Here is a 21,355-nt window from a genome sequence, read left to right as displayed (position 1 = left end):
AATTGACAGCGGATTGCAGAGGTCTTGAAAAAGAAGGGTCAACACTGCAAATATTGACTCTTTGCATCAACTTCATGTAATTGTCAATAAAAGCCTTTGACACTTATGAAATGCTTGTAATTATACTTCAGCATTCCATAGTAACATCTGACAAAAATATCTAAAGACACTGAAGCAGCAAACTTTGTGGAAATTAATATTTGTTTCATTCTCAAACCTTTTGGCCACGACTGTATAGTGTTACATGTAACCATGCCTTACATAAAGCTTACATAATTAATAATTGCAGAAGAGCTTTGTAATCAGATGAACAAATAAAAGGTTTTATGACATAAAATGACCATATTTTTTATTTCAAATATTTATTTTTCAAAGTCTACTGATTAACATTGTGTGTGTGTATAGAGTGAAATTAATATTTAAAGACATTGACAAATGTTTTGCATAACACAGCCCTGCTATAGTAAACTACAGAATGTAGTGCCTTCAGAAAGTGTTCACACCCCTGGACTTTTTCCACATTTTGTTGTGAGATTTAGTGTCACTGGCCTTTGTTGTCCAATGTAATTGTTGTCTCTGGCTCGTTTGATATCCGAATCAGAATGAAAAATAACAAGGCTTGTGGTCGTTCGAACGGGTTTGATCCACCTTAGGCCAGGAGTGTTTCCAATTCATATGACCCGACAAGAAAAAACCCAACCCTATAGTCATAGCACAGATGATAAGGGAAGCGATCTATAGCAATAACATTTTGTCATAGCCTACGAATATTACAGAGTTTTACCTGACCAGGTCATAAGTCCAGGAAAAACTCCATGCCCCAGAAAAAACACAAATTCATTTTGCCATACCATTTTCTTTAACCTGTGGTGTCACCTCTGCCAGCCACTGAAAACATGTATGGAAGGAACAGATCTATTTCTGTCTGAGTATGTTTACTCCATATTCTCTATCATTAAGACACAATTCGTATTTGCTAAGGCAGCAACGGAGTTGTCAATATTGGATTACCTCTATAAAAAAAGTCGACTGTGGATAAACTGTAATGATGGTTGGTCGTTTATGGTCGATCTAGTGTTGGACGTAAGGTCTTCCTCCAGCAGTAGACTAGCCCATATTTCAGAGGTTGATATTGGTCGGGCAGGCTAAACAGGTGAGCATGTAATGAACAAGCTGACCAGATGAGTTTCATTAACCAGTAGCCAGTATCTTAGTGGACATAGTGACGTTGAGCAGGTATACAGCCTACGACCGTATTTGAGTATTTGGTACCTTTGTATGGAGTTTCTTTGCGTGATTATTGTTTTTCATGGATACGTGTTCGACTGCATATAGCCCTGAACATTAGCAATCAATGATTAATTAATTCCCATCTGTTATACATATATTTCAACAAGCCCGTATTGTTAAGGCTTTGCATCAAAATTGTTCATGTGGGTGGGTTATAAAGTTAAAACCACAAAAGGAAAGTGGTAGCCTACCTAATGCTCAGTTATACAATATCAAAAAATCATATGTTATTTGGGTTAAATCACTAGATGAATAGAGCAGACTTCTGTTCATCTCCTGCATCATGCATGTTATCTATAATAATAGCATACAAAAACTTCCATGACAATTCGCATTATTAGTGACAGTGCACATCACACACGTAATGCAGAGATTTGTAATTCAGAGATTTGTTACACGGCTTGCTAAAGAACACAACACATAGGCCTACATGACAAAAAAACCAAGGACAAGGTCATAAAATGATTTTGGAAATCTATGATTGTGATGTGATGACGATGATGATGATGATGATGATGATGATGATGATGATGATGATAAGATACTAATAGATGGCTTTTCGACAGTAATAGCACAACATGAACTTGTTTTACCTTGATCTGCCCCCGCAGTTGTCAGCATTTTAGCAATTTGAAATAATCCCGATATGGTCAAAAAAGCTAAAATAAAGTCGGACATCGTTGCGGATCAAAACTGGCCGCAGCACTTCATCCACTCACGTCCTGGTCCGGTTATAAACGTTCAGAAATGTCAAATAAAGATAGCCACTTCGCTTGTCACGTAAACCTTTCCGTTTTACCTATACCTCTTCCCAGCTGTATGTGATCGAGTGGAGGACACTGTGAAAGCATGCGAGAGATAGAAAAGGTAGGAGGGGAGGAAGGCGGGAGGGAGGTAGGGCTACCGGCGCGTGGAGATAATGTTTCTAACACTTTTCAATACTGAGGGTCTACATTACATAGCCTGGCCTCTCATTTGTAAACATGACGATATTTCTCGTGTGTGTGTGTGCGTGTGTGTGTGTGTGTGAGAGAGAGAGAGAGAGAGAGAGAGAGAGAGAGAGAGAGAGAGAGAGAGAGAGAGAGAGAGAGAGAGAGAGAGAGAGAGAGAGACAGACAGACTATAATTTAATTGACAGTAGGGAATTACATACATGTTTCTCTTCACCTTCATCTACAGTCGTGTATTCTAAGAATTGTCAGTAATATTGAGGTACACAAATCTCAGCACTTTTAAAGGGATAATGTTTTCCAGAAGAAGTATTGGATTATTTAGGCCAGGGTTTCCTAAACTCAGTGGTGTAAAGTACTTAAGTAAAGATAATTTAAAGTACTACTTAAGTCTTTTTTGGGGGTATCTGTACTTTACTTTACTATTTATATTTTCAACAACTTTTACTTTTACTACATTCCTAAAATAATCTACTTTTACTCCATGCATTTTCCCTGACACCCAATAAGTACTTGTTACATTTTGACAGGAAAATTGTCCAATTCACACACTTATCAAGAAAACATTCCTGGTCATCCCTACTGCCTCTGATCTGGCGGACTCACTAAACACATGCTTTGTTTGTAAATGAATGTCAGAGTGTTGTAGTGTACCCCTGGCTATCCATAAATAAATAAAAAAACAAGAAAATTGTGATGTCTGGTTTGCGTAGTATAAGGGATTTGAAATTACTCATATTTTTACTTTTATTTTAGATGCTTAAGTACATTTTAGCAATTCCATTTACTTTTGATACTTAAGTATATTTAAAACCAAATACTTTTAGACTTTTACTCAAGTAGTATTTTGCTAGGTCTTTCACTATTGCTTTAGTCATTTTCTATTAAAGTATCTTTACTTTTACTCACGTATGACTTTTGAGTACTTTTTTCCACCACTGCCTAAACTCGGCTTTGCCCCTCCCCCCAGAAAATGTGCACTGGGGACGATGATGATGACCTAGGACCAGGTTTTTGGGAAATCCTGATTTAGTCCAGCAATCTGAGTGACTAAGGGTTTCTTCTCTGCAGGGCCCATTGTGTATATGAACCCCTTTTTAGTCTGTTAAAATCATTAGTCTCCTCTCCTTTCCTCTCCTCTCAGTCAAGTCCCACCACTGTGCCTGCCAGATCTTAAACTGTAATGATTCAGCCACTGTCTGATCTCTCTGGTTTGGTTTCCCCTGAGGAGATGCAGCAGGATGGTCCCTCCATTCTCTCTATTAGCCTGTGGCAGCCCCACTCTCCATGCCCTTTTTCAAATATGGAATATGCAGGCCAGGGGCAGCCTAAAGACACAGATAAAATACCCCAACTGATGTGGAGGTAATAATGTAGTGTAATTGCAAAACTATTCACTGTATGTCAATGCAGTGTGTATGTGTGTGTATGTCAAAGGTCAAGGTCAAATAGGGGGTGCTTATATTTGTCCTGTTTCACTGCATGTACAAGTGGACAACCTGTACGAGTGTCAGGAAATGGAAATGTGTTTTTTGCATATCCCACTCCCTCTGAGACACCCTCAGAGTGGGATCACAGCCAGGGATCCCATCTCATCACATCCCGTCTCATCCCATCTATCAGTTTTCAGAGATTATCATTCCTCACCCATATGCCCCTGATTGTTTACAGACTTGTGCTGGGCCTGGGGTACTGGTACGGGGGCAGGCTCCTGAATTTCAATCGAGCACCACAAAGGAGGTCAGTGTCCTAGGAGGGAGTTAGCTAGCTGAGTGTTCCAGTCCCCCGGCGTAGTGGATGAACAGAAGCAGCTGCTGCCTGCCTTGCTAACTGTCTTATGCTACACTGGTGGAGCCCGAGCCACACCAGTGAAGCTTACAGTACAGTCTCAGTCAGAAGACAGACAGGTCCAGAGCGCAAGGGCCTTCTCCACCCCCTCCTGGGCAATCATAGAGATGAAGCACGGAAATTAGAAATGGCATCCAACATACACATCTAGAATCTCTTGTGGAAGGCTAATGTACCCAGCTTCTCTAGACCTGCAGCTTATCCTCACCCGTAGATGTATTTCCACTCCCTTGTCCTGGCTTGGCTTATGTGATATTTTAGGTTCCCTATTATCATGTTCCTCCAAATGAATAGTGTGCGGTACTTCGCTGCCCCCTACAGGGCTTTCATTTCATGTACACACAGACAGAGTGAACGAGAGAGAGATTTCACCCAGTATTTCACGACTGGGTGAAAAACCACAGTGTGCCATCACAGCATCAATATGTGTGACCTGTTGCCACAAGAAAAGGGCAACCAGGGAAGAAGAAACACCATTGTAAATACAACCCATATTTATGTTAATTATTTTCCCTTTTGTACTTTTTGCACATCGCTACACTGTAAATAAACATAATATAACATTTGAAATGGCTTTATTCTTTTGTAACTTCTGTGAGTGTAATGTTTACTGTTCATTTTATTTTTTATTTCACTTTTGTTTATTATCTATTTCACTTGCTTTGGCAACGTTAACATATGTTTCCCATGCCAATCAAGCCATTGAATTGAATTGAGAGAGAGAGAGAGAGCGAGAGAGCGAGAGAGAGAGCGAGAGAGAGACAGAGAGAGAGACAGAGAGAGAGACAGAGAGAGAGAAGATGAAAAAGATAGGACAAAATCCAATAAGAGAGACCAATTCCAGCATCACTGTCTAGAAGGCTAGCTGACAACCAGTCAATAGTGCTCAGTAAGGAGGCCATGTAGCCCATAAAGTTGCGTTATCCTTCATGTTTCTGAAGAAGAGGGCCCTGGAGACCTGTCCCAGCACAAAGCAGAGGCAGCAGAGAGCTCCTCTCTTCTTACAAATGAGCCACAGAAGAGTCCATTAAAACCATGGAGGTCAGCACTTGTCAGATCCCAACATACAGTAGAAGCTATCCAAGACCTTCAATACATAGCTGACATTGAAACAAAATAAAGTGATCTGTGTGAGTAGACTGCAATGGAGTGGGGGAGATAGAGGATAGTGGATACACTCTAAAAAAGTACACCATTTACTTTCAATCGTATTGTGAAGAGGTATTGTGAAGAGGATCTCTACACGTGTATGCTGCTTTCAGATATTGTACAATGTGAGATGCTTGGGCTTGTTTGAAGAAGAGGAGTTCTGTTCGTGGTGAAAAAAACAAAAGAAGCAAGGTTACCTCTGGGACAGCTCCATTGTATACAGTACTACAACAAACAACTATTCCCTATGTAGTGCACTACTTTTGACCAGGGCCCATATGGCTCTTGTCAAAAGTAGAGCACTATTTACAGGGAATAAGGTGGGTCGGAACCAACCTCTTGCTCAGCCTCCCCTTCTTCAGAATTGACTACTTCCTACATGAGACATTTTGATGTAATTGTCAGACAGATATCCCTCCTAAAGCAACCAAACATCCAAAATTAGCCATTTATAGCATGTAGAAGTGAAACAAATATGCAATGGCTTATTATGACGTTTTGAAGGGTTTGTGTTTGACTACCCTTTATGACTGGTGCCTTAATGGAAGACTGGTTATTTGCTATGACACTGTTAAGCTAAGGATCACCTCCTGCTGTCTGCAGCATTGAAGGGGATGATTTGTTCGAGGCAGTCTACCATTGGGATGCATGCAGTGAAGTAGCGCAAGGCCATGGGCAGAGAGAAACCTTTGCAGTTTCATAGCTAATCTCATGCTGTTCTACACATTTTGACATGGTGCTGTGAGGTCGCATAGGCAAAGAGCTCCTATACATTTTGAAAATATTTCATATTTTGTATTCGTTTTTTGTTTAAATGTTTTTATTAGTATTTTGCTTTTGAATAGCTAAATCAGTATAGATTAAGTCTGGGTTACATCTATATGTTTCCTGCCCATGAATTTGAAAATCAGCTCTTTCAACATAGCTACTGTATGATACAAGTTTTCTTCTGTGGTACTGCATGTCAGTGGTACACTTAAAGTTGGATAAGGGCTAGGGGAACGTGGTGAAGGAGGATTGGAGTTGAGATATTATTCAATTTAGTAACTTTGTCTTGCTCTTCATGGCGCTGAATCTCCTCTCTCTAAATTGATCATGGAGCTTCCTGCAGGCTCAGTGCTGATTCCTTCTATTCGTTAACTATTAGGACTGGCAGAGGAAATGTCCACCATGAATGAAGATGAGAAATCGGTAACACTCAACTCCTATAGACTGACAGGTTAAATAGGCACCATCAGGAGACTTCCATCAGCTTGCCATGGAATACCATAGTACACTAATAAGTAGACATAATACGCATTGTGTTGTCTATTGTAAACTTGTAAGAAAGGTGGATCACGCTATTGACTTCATTCTCTATCTGTATGCAGGTGGGAACGCTGAGGAGCATAAAGACATTTACATTTCTCCAGCAGCATCAGGGGAAGGCAGTACAGCCTCCTAGAACCACTCAGAAAAGAACAGCCTATTAATACCTGACTTGCTCCCCCCTAGCTTTCACAGGGACAGAAATCATCTCTCCATGACTGCTTTATCCATCACAAAAATGTACTCCTTCCTTCCCACAAAACCTACCTGTCTTCTCACCTGGCTACTGTACAAAATATTGTTTATGTGAGCTTCACCTCAAACTACAATTTGAACGTTTTTGATGTGCTCACATGGGGCGGACTGGGAATAGAAATTGTCTCTGGGATTTCTAACACACTGGCCCATTTTCTTCCCCCTTGAGGACCCCACAACAACCATGTTTTTCTTCCTCGAGGCCCCCATTATTAGCAAGATAATGATATTTTTTTTTTTTTCCCACTAGGCAAAAAAAGGACCAGCCCTTCTGGCATCTGCCAGAAATGCCAGATGTGCAGTCTACCCCTGTGTCCTCTACTGCGAGTTATTATGTGCCCTGTCCAAGAGAAAAGTTTGAGAACTTCTCGCGACATGCTGATTAGAGGTCTGTCAACCAATTAGATACATGCAACGGTGTTGCTCCTGACTCAATGACCTCTGCTCATCACGTACATCCGCCCAATCGAAGGAATGGACGGAAATAATAAGCTGTGATGAAAAACAACACATGGCAGTCTATGAAGGAAGTAGGTCTACATAGTGCCTCTTCTTCGCCCATTTTGGATACAGGTGTTGTTTACAGTATCGATAATAAAGCTTGAAAATGACATGTAGTAGCCTAGGCTGGAATTAATGACGTTAACCTCGGCAATGAGTTTATCTCTGAGGTCAATGATTAGCTAACTTCGGGTATTTACCGAGGGGTGAAAGAGCACTTGTGAATGTGTCCCGATTAACTCTCAAACTGGTGAAAGAGACTGGGATATATTCAACTGAAATTGGAAATACTTGTATTATCTGGTAATTACCTAATTATTTAATTGTTTCTCCACTTTGAATTGTCATAATTGAATATATTGAACTTTGGAATGCAGGCAGTTGTTTCGTGCATAAAGATAATTTAGCCAACCTGTCAGAACATTTGAGGTGGGTATTAGCCTGTGTAGATAGTATACATACTGAAGGACTAGCTTTGTATGATAACTATTTGTAAATTGCACATTACTGTAAATCATTTTCCTTTTTTCAACTTCAGTAATGGACCCATTTGACGCAATGTCTCCGCGCAAGGTTCTGGAGCACGTCTCTACTCTGCTGGGATGCAGCCAGACATCGAATGAAGTAGCCACATATCTGGACAATCACGACGAACTGAAGCATTTACGTGAACAGTTTCTATTACCCAAAGTTGCAGAACTCCCTCCTTGTAAGTAAAATGGCAAGCAGGCTTTTTATGCACTGGCTAGTTGCTTCTCCGTCTCCCCATAGCAGTCTGTGATGAAATTATTATCTTATGTGTAGAAAAACCTCTGACCATTACTAACTTGTGGCCAGAGTTTTTCTGGCTACAATGAGCCTTGCTTGCCCCAAATTAGTCGAAAGAATGGGCTGCTGTATAGTCACTATGGGGAGCTCTTTCTAGAGCACCCGGTTACATTGTGAATTAGAGCGTTTAATTTTTTTTTTTGATTTGACAGTCAAAGTATCACGTAAATAGCAGCGAACCGTTGTCACTGTTGATACATCCTATGGTGTGTCGTGATTCGTTGAAGTTAACTAACAGAAAAAGTATTGTTTGTTTGTTTGTTTCCTTTTCCATGCAACACTTCAAAATGTAGCTAGCTGTTTCTACAAATTGTCCTCTAACCAGTGATGTACACATTATTCCCATGTTCTGTGTGGTTTTTGAGCTGTGTTAGTTTTAACAGGACGTGCAACCTCATCTCCACCCTCTTGCGCAAATAATTTAAACGTTATAATCGATAGGAGTGATTTATGTTATTTAAGCTTTATTTATCTAGGCAAGTTGTTTAAGAACACATTCTTATTTACAATTACGGCCTACCCCGGGCCAAACCTGGACGACGCTGGGCCAATTGTGCACCGCCCTATGGCCGGATGTTATCCCAATCATGGCCGGATGTTATACAGCCTGGATTCGAACCAGGGACTGTAGTGATGCCTCTTGCACTGAGATGCAGTGCCTTAGACCGCTGCGCCACTCGGGAGCCCCAAAACAGTGTTTCTGTTTCTATTCCTGTATCAAAATTCAACATTCCAAAATGTAGCTGATGGTACTGCAGGTTGTTCTCTAAGCAGTGATGTTTTTTGAGTTGTGGTAGTTTCAACAGTGGCCCACTCTTACATGCAGAACTGCTTTGACTCAGTGACATTTGTGGGTTTTCAAGCATGAACTGCTCGTTTCAAGTCCTGCCACAACATCTCAATTGGGATTAGGTCTGGACTTTGACTAGGCCGTTCCAAAACTTCACATTTGTTGCTTTTAAGCCATTTTGATGCATACTTGATTGTGTGTTTTGGATCATTATCTTGCTGCATGACCCAGCTGCGTTTCAGCTTCAGCTCAGACGGATGGCCTGACATTCTCCTGTAGAATTCTCTGATACAGAACAGAATTCATGGTTCTTCGATTAAGGCACCGTCCACAGGTGAAGAACAAATTGTCATCTTGGCTGGTTTTGCTTGTTTTATTACAAACATTTTAATATTTTTCTTGTGAGGTCCTGAGACAGCAAAGCATCCCCAAACCATCACACTACCACCACCATGCTTGACCGTTGGTATAAGGTTCTTACTGTGGAATGCAGTGTTAGGTTTTCACCAGGCATAATGGGACCCATGTCGTCCAAAAAGTTATACTTTTGACTCATCTGTCCATAGAACATTCTTCCAAGAGTCTTGATGATCATCCAGTTGCTTTTTGGAAAACTTGAGTCGACTTTTTGGATGAGATGATACCCATGGACACTTACAGAGTGAAATTGAGTATTGAGAAATATTTTATTGACAGTTATTAAAATGGACATTTATGTACCCTGATCAACTGCCATGTTTTCAACCTGTCAGTACGAGTAGTTATTGAGTGTAAGGGGGCAATTACTTTTTCACACAAGGGAATTTGGTGTTGCATAACTTTGTTAATTTAATCAAATATGTATATTTTAATTTATTTGTAAACTCACGTTCATCTTCTATTAGGTTTTAGTTGAAGATCTGATAACATTCAGTATCAAAAATATGCAACAATAGAGAAAATCAAAAAGAGGCAAATACTTTATCACGGCATTATGTGTAGATAGTACATTATATGCATAGGTTTTCAATATATCCCACTATTTCTGCATATTGGTTATTGATTTGGATAACTGTCTTGACATTGGGCTATTTATTAATGACTTGTCATCAAGAAGCAGCGACAGCATCGTTTTCAACTGAAGTTTTTAGGAATGTAAATGGAACTTTCAACATGAATTTCCAATGCTATTGTTCCAATGCTATCAGGTAAAAACTGCGGAATGAGTCCGAAAATATGCTGGGATTGATTTATTTTGTTGATACTGTATACCAGAAATACCCACTGTATACAGTTGAAGTCGGAAGTTTACATACAATACATTTAAACTCAGTTTTTCACAATTCCTGACATTTAATCCTAGTAAAAATTCCCTGTCTTGGGTCATTTAGGGTCACTTCTTTATTTGAAGAATGTGAAATGTCAGAATAATAGTAGAGAATGATTTATTTCAGCTTTTATTTCTTTCATCACATTCCCAGTGGGTCAGAAGTTTAAATGCACTCAATTAGTATTTGGTAGCATTGCCTTTAAATTGTTTAACTTGGGTCAAACGTTTCGGGTAGCCTTCCACAAGCTTCCCAAAATAAGTTGGGTGAATTTTGGCCCATTCCTCCTGACAGAGCTGGTGTAACTGAGTCAGGTTTTAGGCCTCGCACACACTTTTTCAGTTCTGCCCACAAATTTTCTATAGGATTGAGGTCAGGGCTTTGTGATGGCCACTCCAATACCCTGACTTTGTTGTACTTTAGCCATTTTGCCACAACTTTGGAAGTATGCTTGGGGTCATTGTCCATTTGGAAGACCCATTTGCGACCAAGCTTTAACTTCCTGACTGATGTCTTGAGATGTTGCTTCAATATATCCACATCATTTTCTTTCCTCATGATGCCATCTATTTTGTGAAGTGCACCAGACCCTCCTGCAACAAAGCACCCCCACAACATGATGCTACCACCCCCGTGCTTCACGGTTGAGATGGTGTTCTTTCGCTTGCAACCCTTTTTCCTCCAAACATAACGATGGTCATTATGGCCAAACAGTTCTATTTTTGTTTCATCAGACCAGCGGACATTTCTCCAAAAAGTATGATATTTTTCCCCATGTGCAGTTGCAAACCATAGTCTGGCTTTTTTTTATGGCGGTTTTGGAGCAGTGGCTTCTTCCTTGCTGAGCGGCCTTTTGACTATTGTTTGTACAGACGAATGTGGTACCTTCAGGCGTTTGGGAATTGCTCTCAAGGATGAACAGTCAATACTTAGTGTATGTAAACTTCTGACCCACTGGAATTGTGATACATTGAATTATAAGTGAAATAATCTGTCTGTAAACAATTGTTGGAAAAATTACTTGTCATGCACAAAGTAGATGTCCTAACCGACTTGCCAAAACTATAGTTTGTTAACAAGACATTTGTGGAGTGGTTAAAAAACAAGTTTTAATGACTCCAACCTAAGTGTATGTAAACTTCCGACTTCAACTGTACATGTAGGTCTACAAGATCCTACATACAGTGAGGAAACGGCTTCCCTGGTCAGGTATAATGTGGTCAAAAAATATTTGCTGCTGGGATATGTATTATAGCTGGGAGCGAGATACTCACAACATATGGGTTGAACTGAAAAAAGGAGATGACTAAGCACTTTCATTTAGCTAACTAAGTGTTTGAAAGTTGAATCATTTTAATGACATATTCTTCAACTGTAAAACAAAAGCATCTTTCTGGGGTCAAGAAGCATGCCGTGATTTGAACAATGCAGGGAAACTTCTTCGAATAAATGTGTGGATCGATTGTGCTAATGCACTGTTAATGTTACCTTAGCTGACCTTACGCTTGTGGATGGCACCAAGGAATGCATTTACTTTGTGGGGAACTCACTTGGCCTCCAGCCCAAAATGGCCAAGAAGTACATTGACGAGGAGTTGGATAAATGGGCTAAAACGTAAGTTTTTCCATCAACGTTTCCCCCAATGTCCGCTTTATGACACTGAATCAGCTGAAGTTTTAGTCAACTATTTCAAGTACAGTAATGGTCATTTGAGGATGCCATGTCCCCCCTGAACCTTTCTCTTTTAAAGCTATTGTCCTATCTGTGAAATGTGTATCCTATCCTTGTAGCTGTGAGCATTGTTTTAATGTGTTCTGTTTTACAGGGGGGTTCATGGCCATGTACAAGGCTCTCGACCTTGGGCCTGGGCGGAGAACAATATAGAGGAACTCATGGCTAATGTGGTTGGTAAGTTCATACAATAACACATGTTCAATGCATTATCAAACACAATGCATTACCATTTAACTTTCTATGTTAGTTGTATGATCATAATAGATATCATGAGCTACGGCTGAGATGGGGCTATTTAACGATGCATGTTGGCACCTTTACAGGCTTTTTGCACCGATATGCGAACAAAGGGTTTCAATATACAGTCATCACGGTTCCCTATATGGTCATTGTTCCCTTTTTCACACAGCACTGTTAAAAGCCTGTAATTTCCTGCTCTCATAACATCCATGGTTAAATTGTCAGGTAATTCTGATAGGTTATTATCGTTCTGTCCGGCTGTTGAAAATGTATGACAGAGAGACCTCCTATCTGATTGGTTTTAAAAGGTAATTGCACCTTGGCATTGTGCTATCTTTTGCAGAGTGCAAAGTACAACCAAACCAAACAACTGAAGGCCGTTATGCATGCAACTCAGATGCCTTTTTGTGTGGAAAATGTACTTTGGAAAATGTAGGTTGTGATAGCTTAAATGCTATTAGGTAAACATGTGTTCTAAAGTTATATCAGAGGAATGGGAATTAAATCACCTGTGTGTTTGCATATGCGCGAACAGGGGCTAAAGCTGAGGAGGTTGCCTTGATGAACGGGTTAACAGTTAATCTGCATATTCTGTTGGTAAGATAACGTCAAACTTTTATACAAATTGCCAACGTAAACATACACTATACATTATATACCGAGACTTTACATTAACAACATGTTATATATTTGCTTTACAGCTGTCTTTTTACAAACCTACAGCAAAACGTCACAAAATCCTTCTTGAGGACAAGGCTTTCCCCTCAGACCATGTGAGTAATTCCAATGACACAGCACTTGTTTTAAACCTACAGGCTGTTGGTGTAATGACTGCAGGTCATTTTGTGTTCAAAGTCATTTGCATTCTTCAACCGCATTTCAACAATAATTCATGTTTTTGCCCGAAAAAGAACCAGTTTGACAGTTGTAATCTACTTGAAAGTGTGCAGAGACTACTCTTCATCATTTACCCTGTCGTAATAGAATAGTCACCTGTTGTTATTCCCATTAGATGTTATCTGTTGTCTCTGTGTTGGTGGAGGAGAGTGGGGTAAATTGACCCACTTTATTTTTTACCATGTTCATCATGTGTAATTTCTTCAGTATGCAGTGGAATCTCAGATCCAGTTGAAAGGATATGACCCTAAGCAGAGCATGCTGCTCATGAAGCCCAGACCGGTAAACTAGTCTTAATTTTCTTCTACAATCACCTTTGGGGAATAGGACTTAAATAAGAACTTTTATTTGCACCTTTCAAGGTACCCAAGGACAATGAGTATAAAGAGTCAAATTGAGTGTTGAGAAATTGTTTATTAACAGTTATTAAAAGTGACATTTTATATACACTGATCAACTGCTGTGTTTTTTTACCTGTCAGGGCGAGGAGGTGCTGAGAACTGAGGACATTCTGGACACGATAGAAAAGGAGGGAGATTCCATTGCAGTGGTCCTGTTCAGTGGAGTGCAGTATTACACCGGACAGCTCTTTGATATGGCCGCGATCACCAAAGCAGGGCAGAAGAAGGTAAAAGGCCTACTTTAGAACCAGTCATCTGTCTTTTTCTCGCCTGCAGTGAGACCCTAACATTTGTTTTTTTTTAAAGAGGTGGGTCTTTTGGGGAAATGTTATTTCAACTTTTGAATGAATTCTTAATTGTCTATAAACTACTTCTAAACCCTTTACAAATCCCCTTAGAGCAGGGTTCCACAATGCCCACCCCCACTATATATACAAACGTATGTGGACAGTACACACCTTCACATTAGTGGATTTGGCTATTTCAGCCACACCTGTTGCTGATGTGTATAAAATCGAGCACAGAGCCATGCAATCTCCATAGACACAAATTGGCAGCAGAATGGCCTTACTGAAGTGCTCAATGACTGTCATCGTGGCACCGTCATATTTTCTGTACCTCTTTTTCTCCCCAATTTTGTGAGATCCAATTGGTAGTTAGTCTTGTCCCATTGCTGCACCTCCCGTATGGACCCGGGAGAAGGCGAAGGTCGAGAGCCGTGCGTCCTCCGAAACACAACCCAGCCAAGCCGCACTGCTTCTTGACACACTGCTCGCTTAACCCGGAAGCCAGCCACACCAATGTGTTGGAGGAAACACCATATACCTGGCGACCGTGTCAGAGTGCATGCGCCCGGCTCGACACAGGAGTCGCTAGAGCGCAATGGGACAAGGACATCCCGGCCGCCCAAACCCTCCCCTTACCCGGGCGAAGCTGGGCCAATTGTGCGCCGCCTCATGGGTCTCCCGGGCTCGACACAGCCAGTTATCGAACCCGGATCTGTAGTGATGCACTGCCTTAACCCGCTGTTCCACTCGGGAGGCCTAGTTCGTAAAATTTCTGCCCTGCTAGAGCTGCCCGTTCAACTGTAATTGCTTTTATTGTGAAGTGGAAACAACTAGGAGCAACAACGGCTCAGCCGCGAAGTGGTAGGTCACACAAGCTCACAGAACGCGACCTCCGAGTGCTGAAGCACGTAAAAATTGTCTGTCCTTAGTTGCAACACTCACTACCGAGTTCCAAACTGCCTCTGGAAGCAACGTCAGCACAAGAACTGTTTGTCGGGAGCTTCATGAAATGGGTTTCCATGGCCGAGCAGCCGCACCCATGCCTAAGATCACCATGCGCAATGTCAAGCATCGGCTGGAGTGGTACAAAGCTCGCTGCCATTGGACTCTGTAGCAGTGAAAACGTGTTCTCTGGAGTAAAGAATCACGCTTGACTATCTGGCAGTCCGACTGACGAATCTGGGTTGGGTGGATGCCAGGAGAACACTACCTGCCCGTCTGCTTTAATGTTTTAATCAAATTTTATCTCTATTTGGGCTTCTTGCGGTCAATTTGTAGTCTACAAATTATTTGTAATAATGTTCCGGCCTCTGACCCGCCGCTCAAGAAAAAATCAGCCCACAGCTGAATCTATTTCATGATCCCACTCCTTAGAGGGTACTCCAACATTATCTTGATGGAGTTTTATAAAGGTTCAATTTAGACGGTCAAGGGAGTAACACTGCCCTCTGGTGTCCAAACTCTGATACTGTCACAACATTGCGACAAAGAAGTGAAATGGATGAGTCTTTGTTTATAATCAGTGGTTAAATTGGGCTGGAGTCACACCTGCCTACTCTCCTTCTAGATTCTATTTTTTATAGTGAACCCTTATATCAAAGGGGGCACAAGCATGATCTATGCATTATTATACTCGCACAATCTGGATTCCCTGAACTCTCTTTAGAACCAATGGGAAGAGGATTTAGGTGAACAACTTTCAGACGAAACTTGGCAGAGTATGCTTCAGAGAATACATGTTTAATCTATATGTCGAGGACATGCTGTAATTCAATTTAAAATAGTTAATAGGCTGCATTGGTCAAAGGCACAATTATCCAAGATTAGACCAGGAATAGATCCCACTTGTGATCGATGTAAGCAGGCTCCTGCTACTTCATTACACGTTTTGGACATGCCCGGATTTGACAGATTTCTGGATATCAATTTTTTAGACATTTTCTAGACTTATAGATCCTTCTGCCGTTTTTGCATTATTCGGAGTGGCACCACAGGGAGGCCCCTCTAAACAGTTCGATGGGCAACATGCTGGCATTTACTTCTCTTTTAGCTAGACGTCTTATACTATTTAAGTGAAAGGACCGGTTTCCTCCTGCTTTTAACCGTTGGATAAAGGAAGTTGTGCAACATCTCAAGCTAGAGAAAATACTCTACTCCGTCAGGGGATCTGCAATTACATTTTATAATATCTGGCAACCTTTCCTATCCTTTGTAGATGACCCAGCTAATTTCACCCAGCTAACTCCATAAACCAACCCAAATTAGAATTTGTATAATTATTTGCACTCTATTCTTTTATTACATTTAAAAAAACTTTTTGTCTTATCTTTGTATTTGTAAAAAAACGATTTGATTATATTACTCATTGTATATCATGTCTGCTTTAAGTCTGGTTTTGTGGTGGGGCTCTGTTAGAGCATGGGGGGTGGGTTTGATTTGGTGGGGGATCCGTGTGTGTTCGGCCCTCTACCTGTTCTGTCTGTTATCTATATAATCATAAATGCCAAATTAAAATAACTTGGGGTCTAGAACCGGGCTCCTGCACCTTGGGTCAAAAGGAGAAACAGACGGAGCCAAGCTCCAGCAATTTGAAGGTTTTGAAGAGAAAAATAGGATAAACCAAGGTTAGGGTTAGGATTGAACATATGGCTATAGTTGAGGTTAGATTTATGCAAAGTTGGGGTTAGGGTTGTGGTTGACCTGGGATGTGGACATGAAGCTAGGATTAGGGTTGAAGTTAGGCTTGAACTGGGATGTGGACATGAAGCTAGGGTTGTGGTTGTGGTTAAGGCTATGGTTAGGGTTGATCAGGGATGTGGATATGACGTTTGAATTGTGGTTGAGGGTTAGAGTTGAACCAGGATGTGAACATGAACCTAGGATTAGTGTTAGAGGGGCTCCACTAGATTCCTAATTCAACCCCTGTTTATAATGGATAATGACCATTGTGTATAGTCAACTTATTTGATCATGCTTCTATCTATTGTATAATGTTATTGTTAACATTGGCTTTTGAGTTAATGAAGCATGTTATTTAAAACAAAACAGCATTTTGTCAGACAGAACAGCTGCTCCAACAGCGTCCTCTGTTGTCAGGGATGTGTAACCATTTGACATGATTGGTTCGCCGGATTGGTCTGGGTTCACCTCATGCAAGTGTATGATGCCCATTCCAATTCACTACATGCGGAGAATGACATTTGTCAAATAAATAGCAGTGTGTTGACAAGGAACTAAATGTTGACACTCAGGAGATGTCAAACCAAACGCACACACACACACACACACACACGCCTCCCCTCTCTGTCACATTTAGCAGGGCAATCAAAACAACCAGACTTAGTCAGTCCTAATGATCCTCAGCATAATACCCCCACTAGGAATACATGAATAATTTATTAAGCTTGTCTTAAAAAGACACGCACGCACGCAAACGAACACACACACACACAGGCAAAACAGACACACACACACACACGCTGATGAACTGCCTCTGATGCGTCCTGACTGCACAGCTTCGGCCTGCTGCCCTTAGCATCTGGCATGACGGTGCGTTTTTGCTCTTCCCACAGGGCTGCTACGTTGGTTTCGACTGTGCACACGCAGTGGGCAATGCAGAGCTGAAGCTGCACGACTGGGGAGTGGACTTTGCCTGCTGGTGCTCCTACAAGGTCAGCATTGGGGTTTGTGTGGTGAAATCAAGGCAAATGAACTGCTGGCTGTGGCTTCACGCTGTTTCCTGTCCAACACATGCTGACACAGGAAGACAACAATATCTGGGGTAGAAATGTACTTGTTCGAGCTTAGTATTTCCAACAATGATTTTCTTGCAGTTGTCATCGATGCCCATTTCAAATATTGTAGATTATCATTGGTCTTCAATATTGTACAAAATAGGCAGATAAACTATGCAATGTGTTGGTAAGAGTTATTTTGTATTCATGTGTAGTATGTGAATTCTGGAGCTGGTGGACTGGCTGGAGCTTTTATCCATGAGAAGAATGCACATACAGTCAAGCCTGCGTGAGTATGACAGTGCAGTACAGCTCAGATTTGTGTTCATATTGCGTGTTGACTATGTTATATGTTTTAACTACTTGTTACTTTTTCTCTCAGGCTCACGGGATGGTGGGGACATAACTTGAAAACAAGGTTCCGCATGGATAATGGTATCAACATATTTGTGATCATGTTCTCATTTTAGTCCCGATACTGGGGACACATTGCAGAATGTTGCTTCAAGTTGGCATTGACGGTCTCTAAGCAGAAATATCCATGAAGCTTGATTTACGCTGACATCTTGTGGTCATTTTAGGGTATTACAGAAAATAGGTTATACTGTGTTCATTTCACCATTTCAGTCAAGCCAGTACCCAAATGAGTTCATCACGAACATCCTACATTTTTTCTTACCATAGAAATGGATCTACTACCTGGTATAAGTGGCTTTCGGCTATCAAACCAACCCATCCTGCTGGTGTGTCCACTGCAAGCCAGTTTAGAGGTGATTGGAACCATTTTAGTTTTTCATATCTATTTAATACAGCAGATATTAGAACTTGTTCGTACTCATCTCTCTAAACATGGAGTTTAAAAGTGACCTGTAAAAGGTTGTAACTGTTATAATAAGCAGGGTTGGGGTCAATCCAGGAAGTACAGTGAATGTCAAATTCTCTTCAGTGTTTTTCAATTAGGAGAATTTGGAATTGGAATTTGGTTTACTTTCTGAAATGACTGGAATTGAAATGGAATTGAGCCCAGCCCTGGCAATAACTGATTAGTTGTCAATCTTTGTCAATACGTCCAGGTCTTTGCTATGACCAGTATGGCAGCTCTGAGGAAGAAGTCCAGACTTCTGACGGGTTATTTGGAGTGTCTGATCCAGCACTACTACAACAAGGACGAGTCCCAGCCTCACAAGCCCTACGTCCATATCATCACTCCCTCCCACCCTGAGGAACGAGGCTGCCAACTCTCCCTCTCTTTCTCTGTCCCCATCGCAGCCATATTCCAGGAGCTGGAGAAGAGGGGCGTCGCTGTGAGTGGCTTCATATATAATAAACTCAGCAAAAAAAGAAACGTCCTCTCACTGTCAACTGCGTTTATTTTCAGCAAACTTAACATGTTTAAATATTTGTATGAACATAACAAGATTCAACAACTGAGACATAAACTGAACAAGTTCCACAGACATGTGACGAACAGAAATTGAATAATGTGTCCCTGAACAATGGGGGGGTCAAAAGTAACAGTCAGTATCTGGTGTGGCCACCAGCTGCATTAAGTACTGCAGTGCATCTCCTCCTCATGGACTGCACCAGATTTTCTAGTTCTTGCTGTGAGATGTTACCCCACTCTTCCACCAAGGCACCTGCAAGTTCCATGACATTTCTGGGAGAATAGCCCTAGCCCTCACCCTCCGATCCAACAGATCCCAGACGTGCTCAATTGGATTGAGATCCGGGCTCTTCGCTGGCCATGGCAGATCACTCCTGTCTTGCAGGAAATCATGCACAGAACGAGCAGTATAGATGGTGGCATTGTCATGCTGGAGGATCATTTCAGGATGAGCCTGCAGGAAGGGGACCATATGAGGGAAGAGGATGTCTTCCCTGTAACGCACAGCGTTGAGATTGCCTACAATGACAACAAGCTCAGTCCGATGATGCTGTGAGACACACCCCCCAGACCATGACGGACCCTCCAACTCCAAATCAATCCCACTCCAGAGTACAGGCCTCGGTGTAACGCTCATTCTTTCGACAATAAACGCGAATCCGACCATCACCCCTAGTGAGACAAAACCGTGACTCGTCAGTGACGAGCACTTTTTGCCAGTTCTGTTTGTTCCAGCGACGGTGGGTTTGTGCCCATAAGCGATGTTGTTGCCGGTGATGTCTGGTGAGGACCTGCCTTACAACAGGCCTACAAGCCCTCAGTCCAGCCTCTCTCAGCCTATTGCGGACAGTCTGAGCACTGATGGAGGGATTGTGTGTTCCTGGTGTAACTTGGACAGTTGTTGTTGCCATCCTGTACCTGTCCCGCAGGTGTGATGTTCGGATGTACCGATCCTGTGCAGGTGTTACACGTGGTCTGCCACTGCGAGGACTATCAGGACTGTCCGTCCTGTCTCCCTGTAGCAGTACGGACATTGCAATTTCTTGCCCTGGCCACATCTGCAGTCCTCATGCCTCCTTGCAGTGTATTAACGACCGTTCCACAAGTGCCTGTTCATTCATTGTTTATGGTTCATTGAACAAGCATGGGAAACAGTGTTTAAACCCTTTACAATGATCTGTGAAGTTTTTGGGATTTTTACGAATTATCTTTGAAAGACAGGGTCCTGAAAAAGGGACGTTTCTTTTTTTGCTGAGTTTACAATCATAGTACATTATTGACGAGTTTCCCAGACCCATATTAAGCCTAGTCTGGACTGAAAAGTGCTCTCTAAAATAAAATACAAATTCACTTTTTTTTTTTCATCAATTGACCATGCTTTTTAGTCCAGACGTGGGTTTACATGTAATTTGGGTACGGAACACACATTCTTAATATGTATGCTGAACAAAAATATAAATGCAACATGTAAAGTCTTGGTCCCGTGTTTCACTAGCTGAAATAAAAGATCCCAGAAATGTTCCATACGCACAAATGTTGTGCACAAATTTTTTTACATCCTTGTTAGTGAGCATTTCTCCTTTGCCACGATAATCCATCCATCTGACAGGTGTGGCATATCAAGAAGCTGATTAAACAACCGCAGACCACATGTAACCACCCCAGCCCAGGACCTCCATATGCAGCTTCTTTACCTGCAGGATCGTCTGTCTGTAATAAAGCCCATTTGTGGGGGGGAAATTAATTCTGATTGGCTGGGCCTGGCTCCCCAGTGTGTGGGCCTATGTCCTCCCAGGCCCACCCATGGCTAGGCCCCTGCCCAGTCATGTGATATCCATAGATTAGGGTATAATTAAATTTATTTCAATTGACTGATTTCCTTCTATGAACTGTAACTCAGTAAAATCTTTGAAATTGTTGTGTTTATATTTTTGGTCAGTATAAATGTTTTATGCATGATTATACAGACATAGATTTGAATCTATGTTTTGTAATTGACTATTGCTGCTTTGATCTATTCTCTCCATGCGATCTCAGTGTGACATGAGGGAACCCAACGTCCTGCGCATCGCTCCAGTGCCGCTCTACAACTCCTTTAGTGACGTACACCGCTTCATCACTGTTCTAGGATCAGCTTTGGCTGCCAGCAAAGAACTACAATAACGATAGAAACAGTCTTTTATTGTTACCCCACATTTTAGAGTATTTCTGTCAGTGCGGTATAAAAACATCCGTTTTTTATCGACAATGTGCTGGAGTCACTGACATGTCTTCTGAACTACTGTCCCAAAGAATTGCAATATGTTTTGCTAGGCTACTCAGTAAAACAAAATTGGTTGGAATTGTATTCCTACTCAAAATTTAGTGAGACAAGTTTGTTACTATACAATGTCAAATAAAAGCAAATAGTCAATCACTGTGAATCTCAATTCAAGATGAGCTTCTGCATTTA

General features: G+C 41.4%; 1 protein-coding gene across 2 annotated transcripts; it reads left to right on the top strand.

Moving 5' to 3' along the window:
* The first annotated feature begins 7,312 nt into the window (after positions 1-7,312).
* Positions 7,313-21,342, top strand: LOC120051245 (kynureninase-like). Of its 2 annotated transcripts, none has more exons than XM_038998005.1 (14): positions 7,313-7,604; positions 7,840-8,010; positions 11,720-11,840; positions 12,052-12,134; positions 12,736-12,797; positions 12,902-12,973; positions 13,305-13,379; positions 13,579-13,725; positions 17,358-17,456; positions 17,735-17,808; positions 17,902-17,954; positions 18,204-18,289; positions 18,593-18,823; positions 20,941-21,342. In XM_038998005.1, the coding sequence occupies exons 2-14, from the start codon at positions 7,842-7,844 to the stop codon at positions 21,064-21,066; spliced, it is 1,398 nt and encodes a 465-aa protein (XP_038853933.1). In that variant the 5' UTR covers positions 7,313-7,604; positions 7,840-7,841; the 3' UTR covers positions 21,067-21,342. The 2 variants fall into 2 exon arrangements, with proteins under 2 accessions (XP_038853933.1, XP_038853934.1); XM_038998006.1 differs by lacking the exon at positions 7,313-7,604 and adding an exon at positions 7,611-7,730.
* The last annotated feature ends 13 nt before the right edge of the window (positions 21,343-21,355 follow it).

The sequence above is a fragment of the Salvelinus namaycush genome, chromosome 7, assembly GCF_016432855.1.
Source record: "Salvelinus namaycush isolate Seneca chromosome 7, SaNama_1.0, whole genome shotgun sequence".
Taxonomy (NCBI): Eukaryota; Metazoa; Chordata; class Actinopteri; order Salmoniformes; family Salmonidae; genus Salvelinus; species Salvelinus namaycush.
The sequence above is the reverse complement of the archived record's forward strand: the minus strand, read 5'-3'. Positions and strand labels throughout refer to the sequence as shown.

What these genes read in the sequence shown, in the direction of transcription:
- LOC120051245 (XM_038998005.1), top strand. Translation starts at nt 7,842, where the DNA reads ATGGACCCATTTGACGCAATGTCTCCGCGCAAGGTTCTGGAGCACGTC. An exon ending in CCAAAGCAGGGCAGAAGAAG is followed by an intron (nt 13,726 to 17,357) that starts GTAAAAGGCCTA and finishes CTCTTCCCACAG; the next exon opens with GGCTGCTACGTTGGTTTCGA. An exon ending in GCACATACAGTCAAGCCTGC is followed by an intron (nt 17,809 to 17,901) that starts GTGAGTATGACA and finishes TTTTTCTCTCAG; the next exon opens with GCTCACGGGATGGTGGGGAC.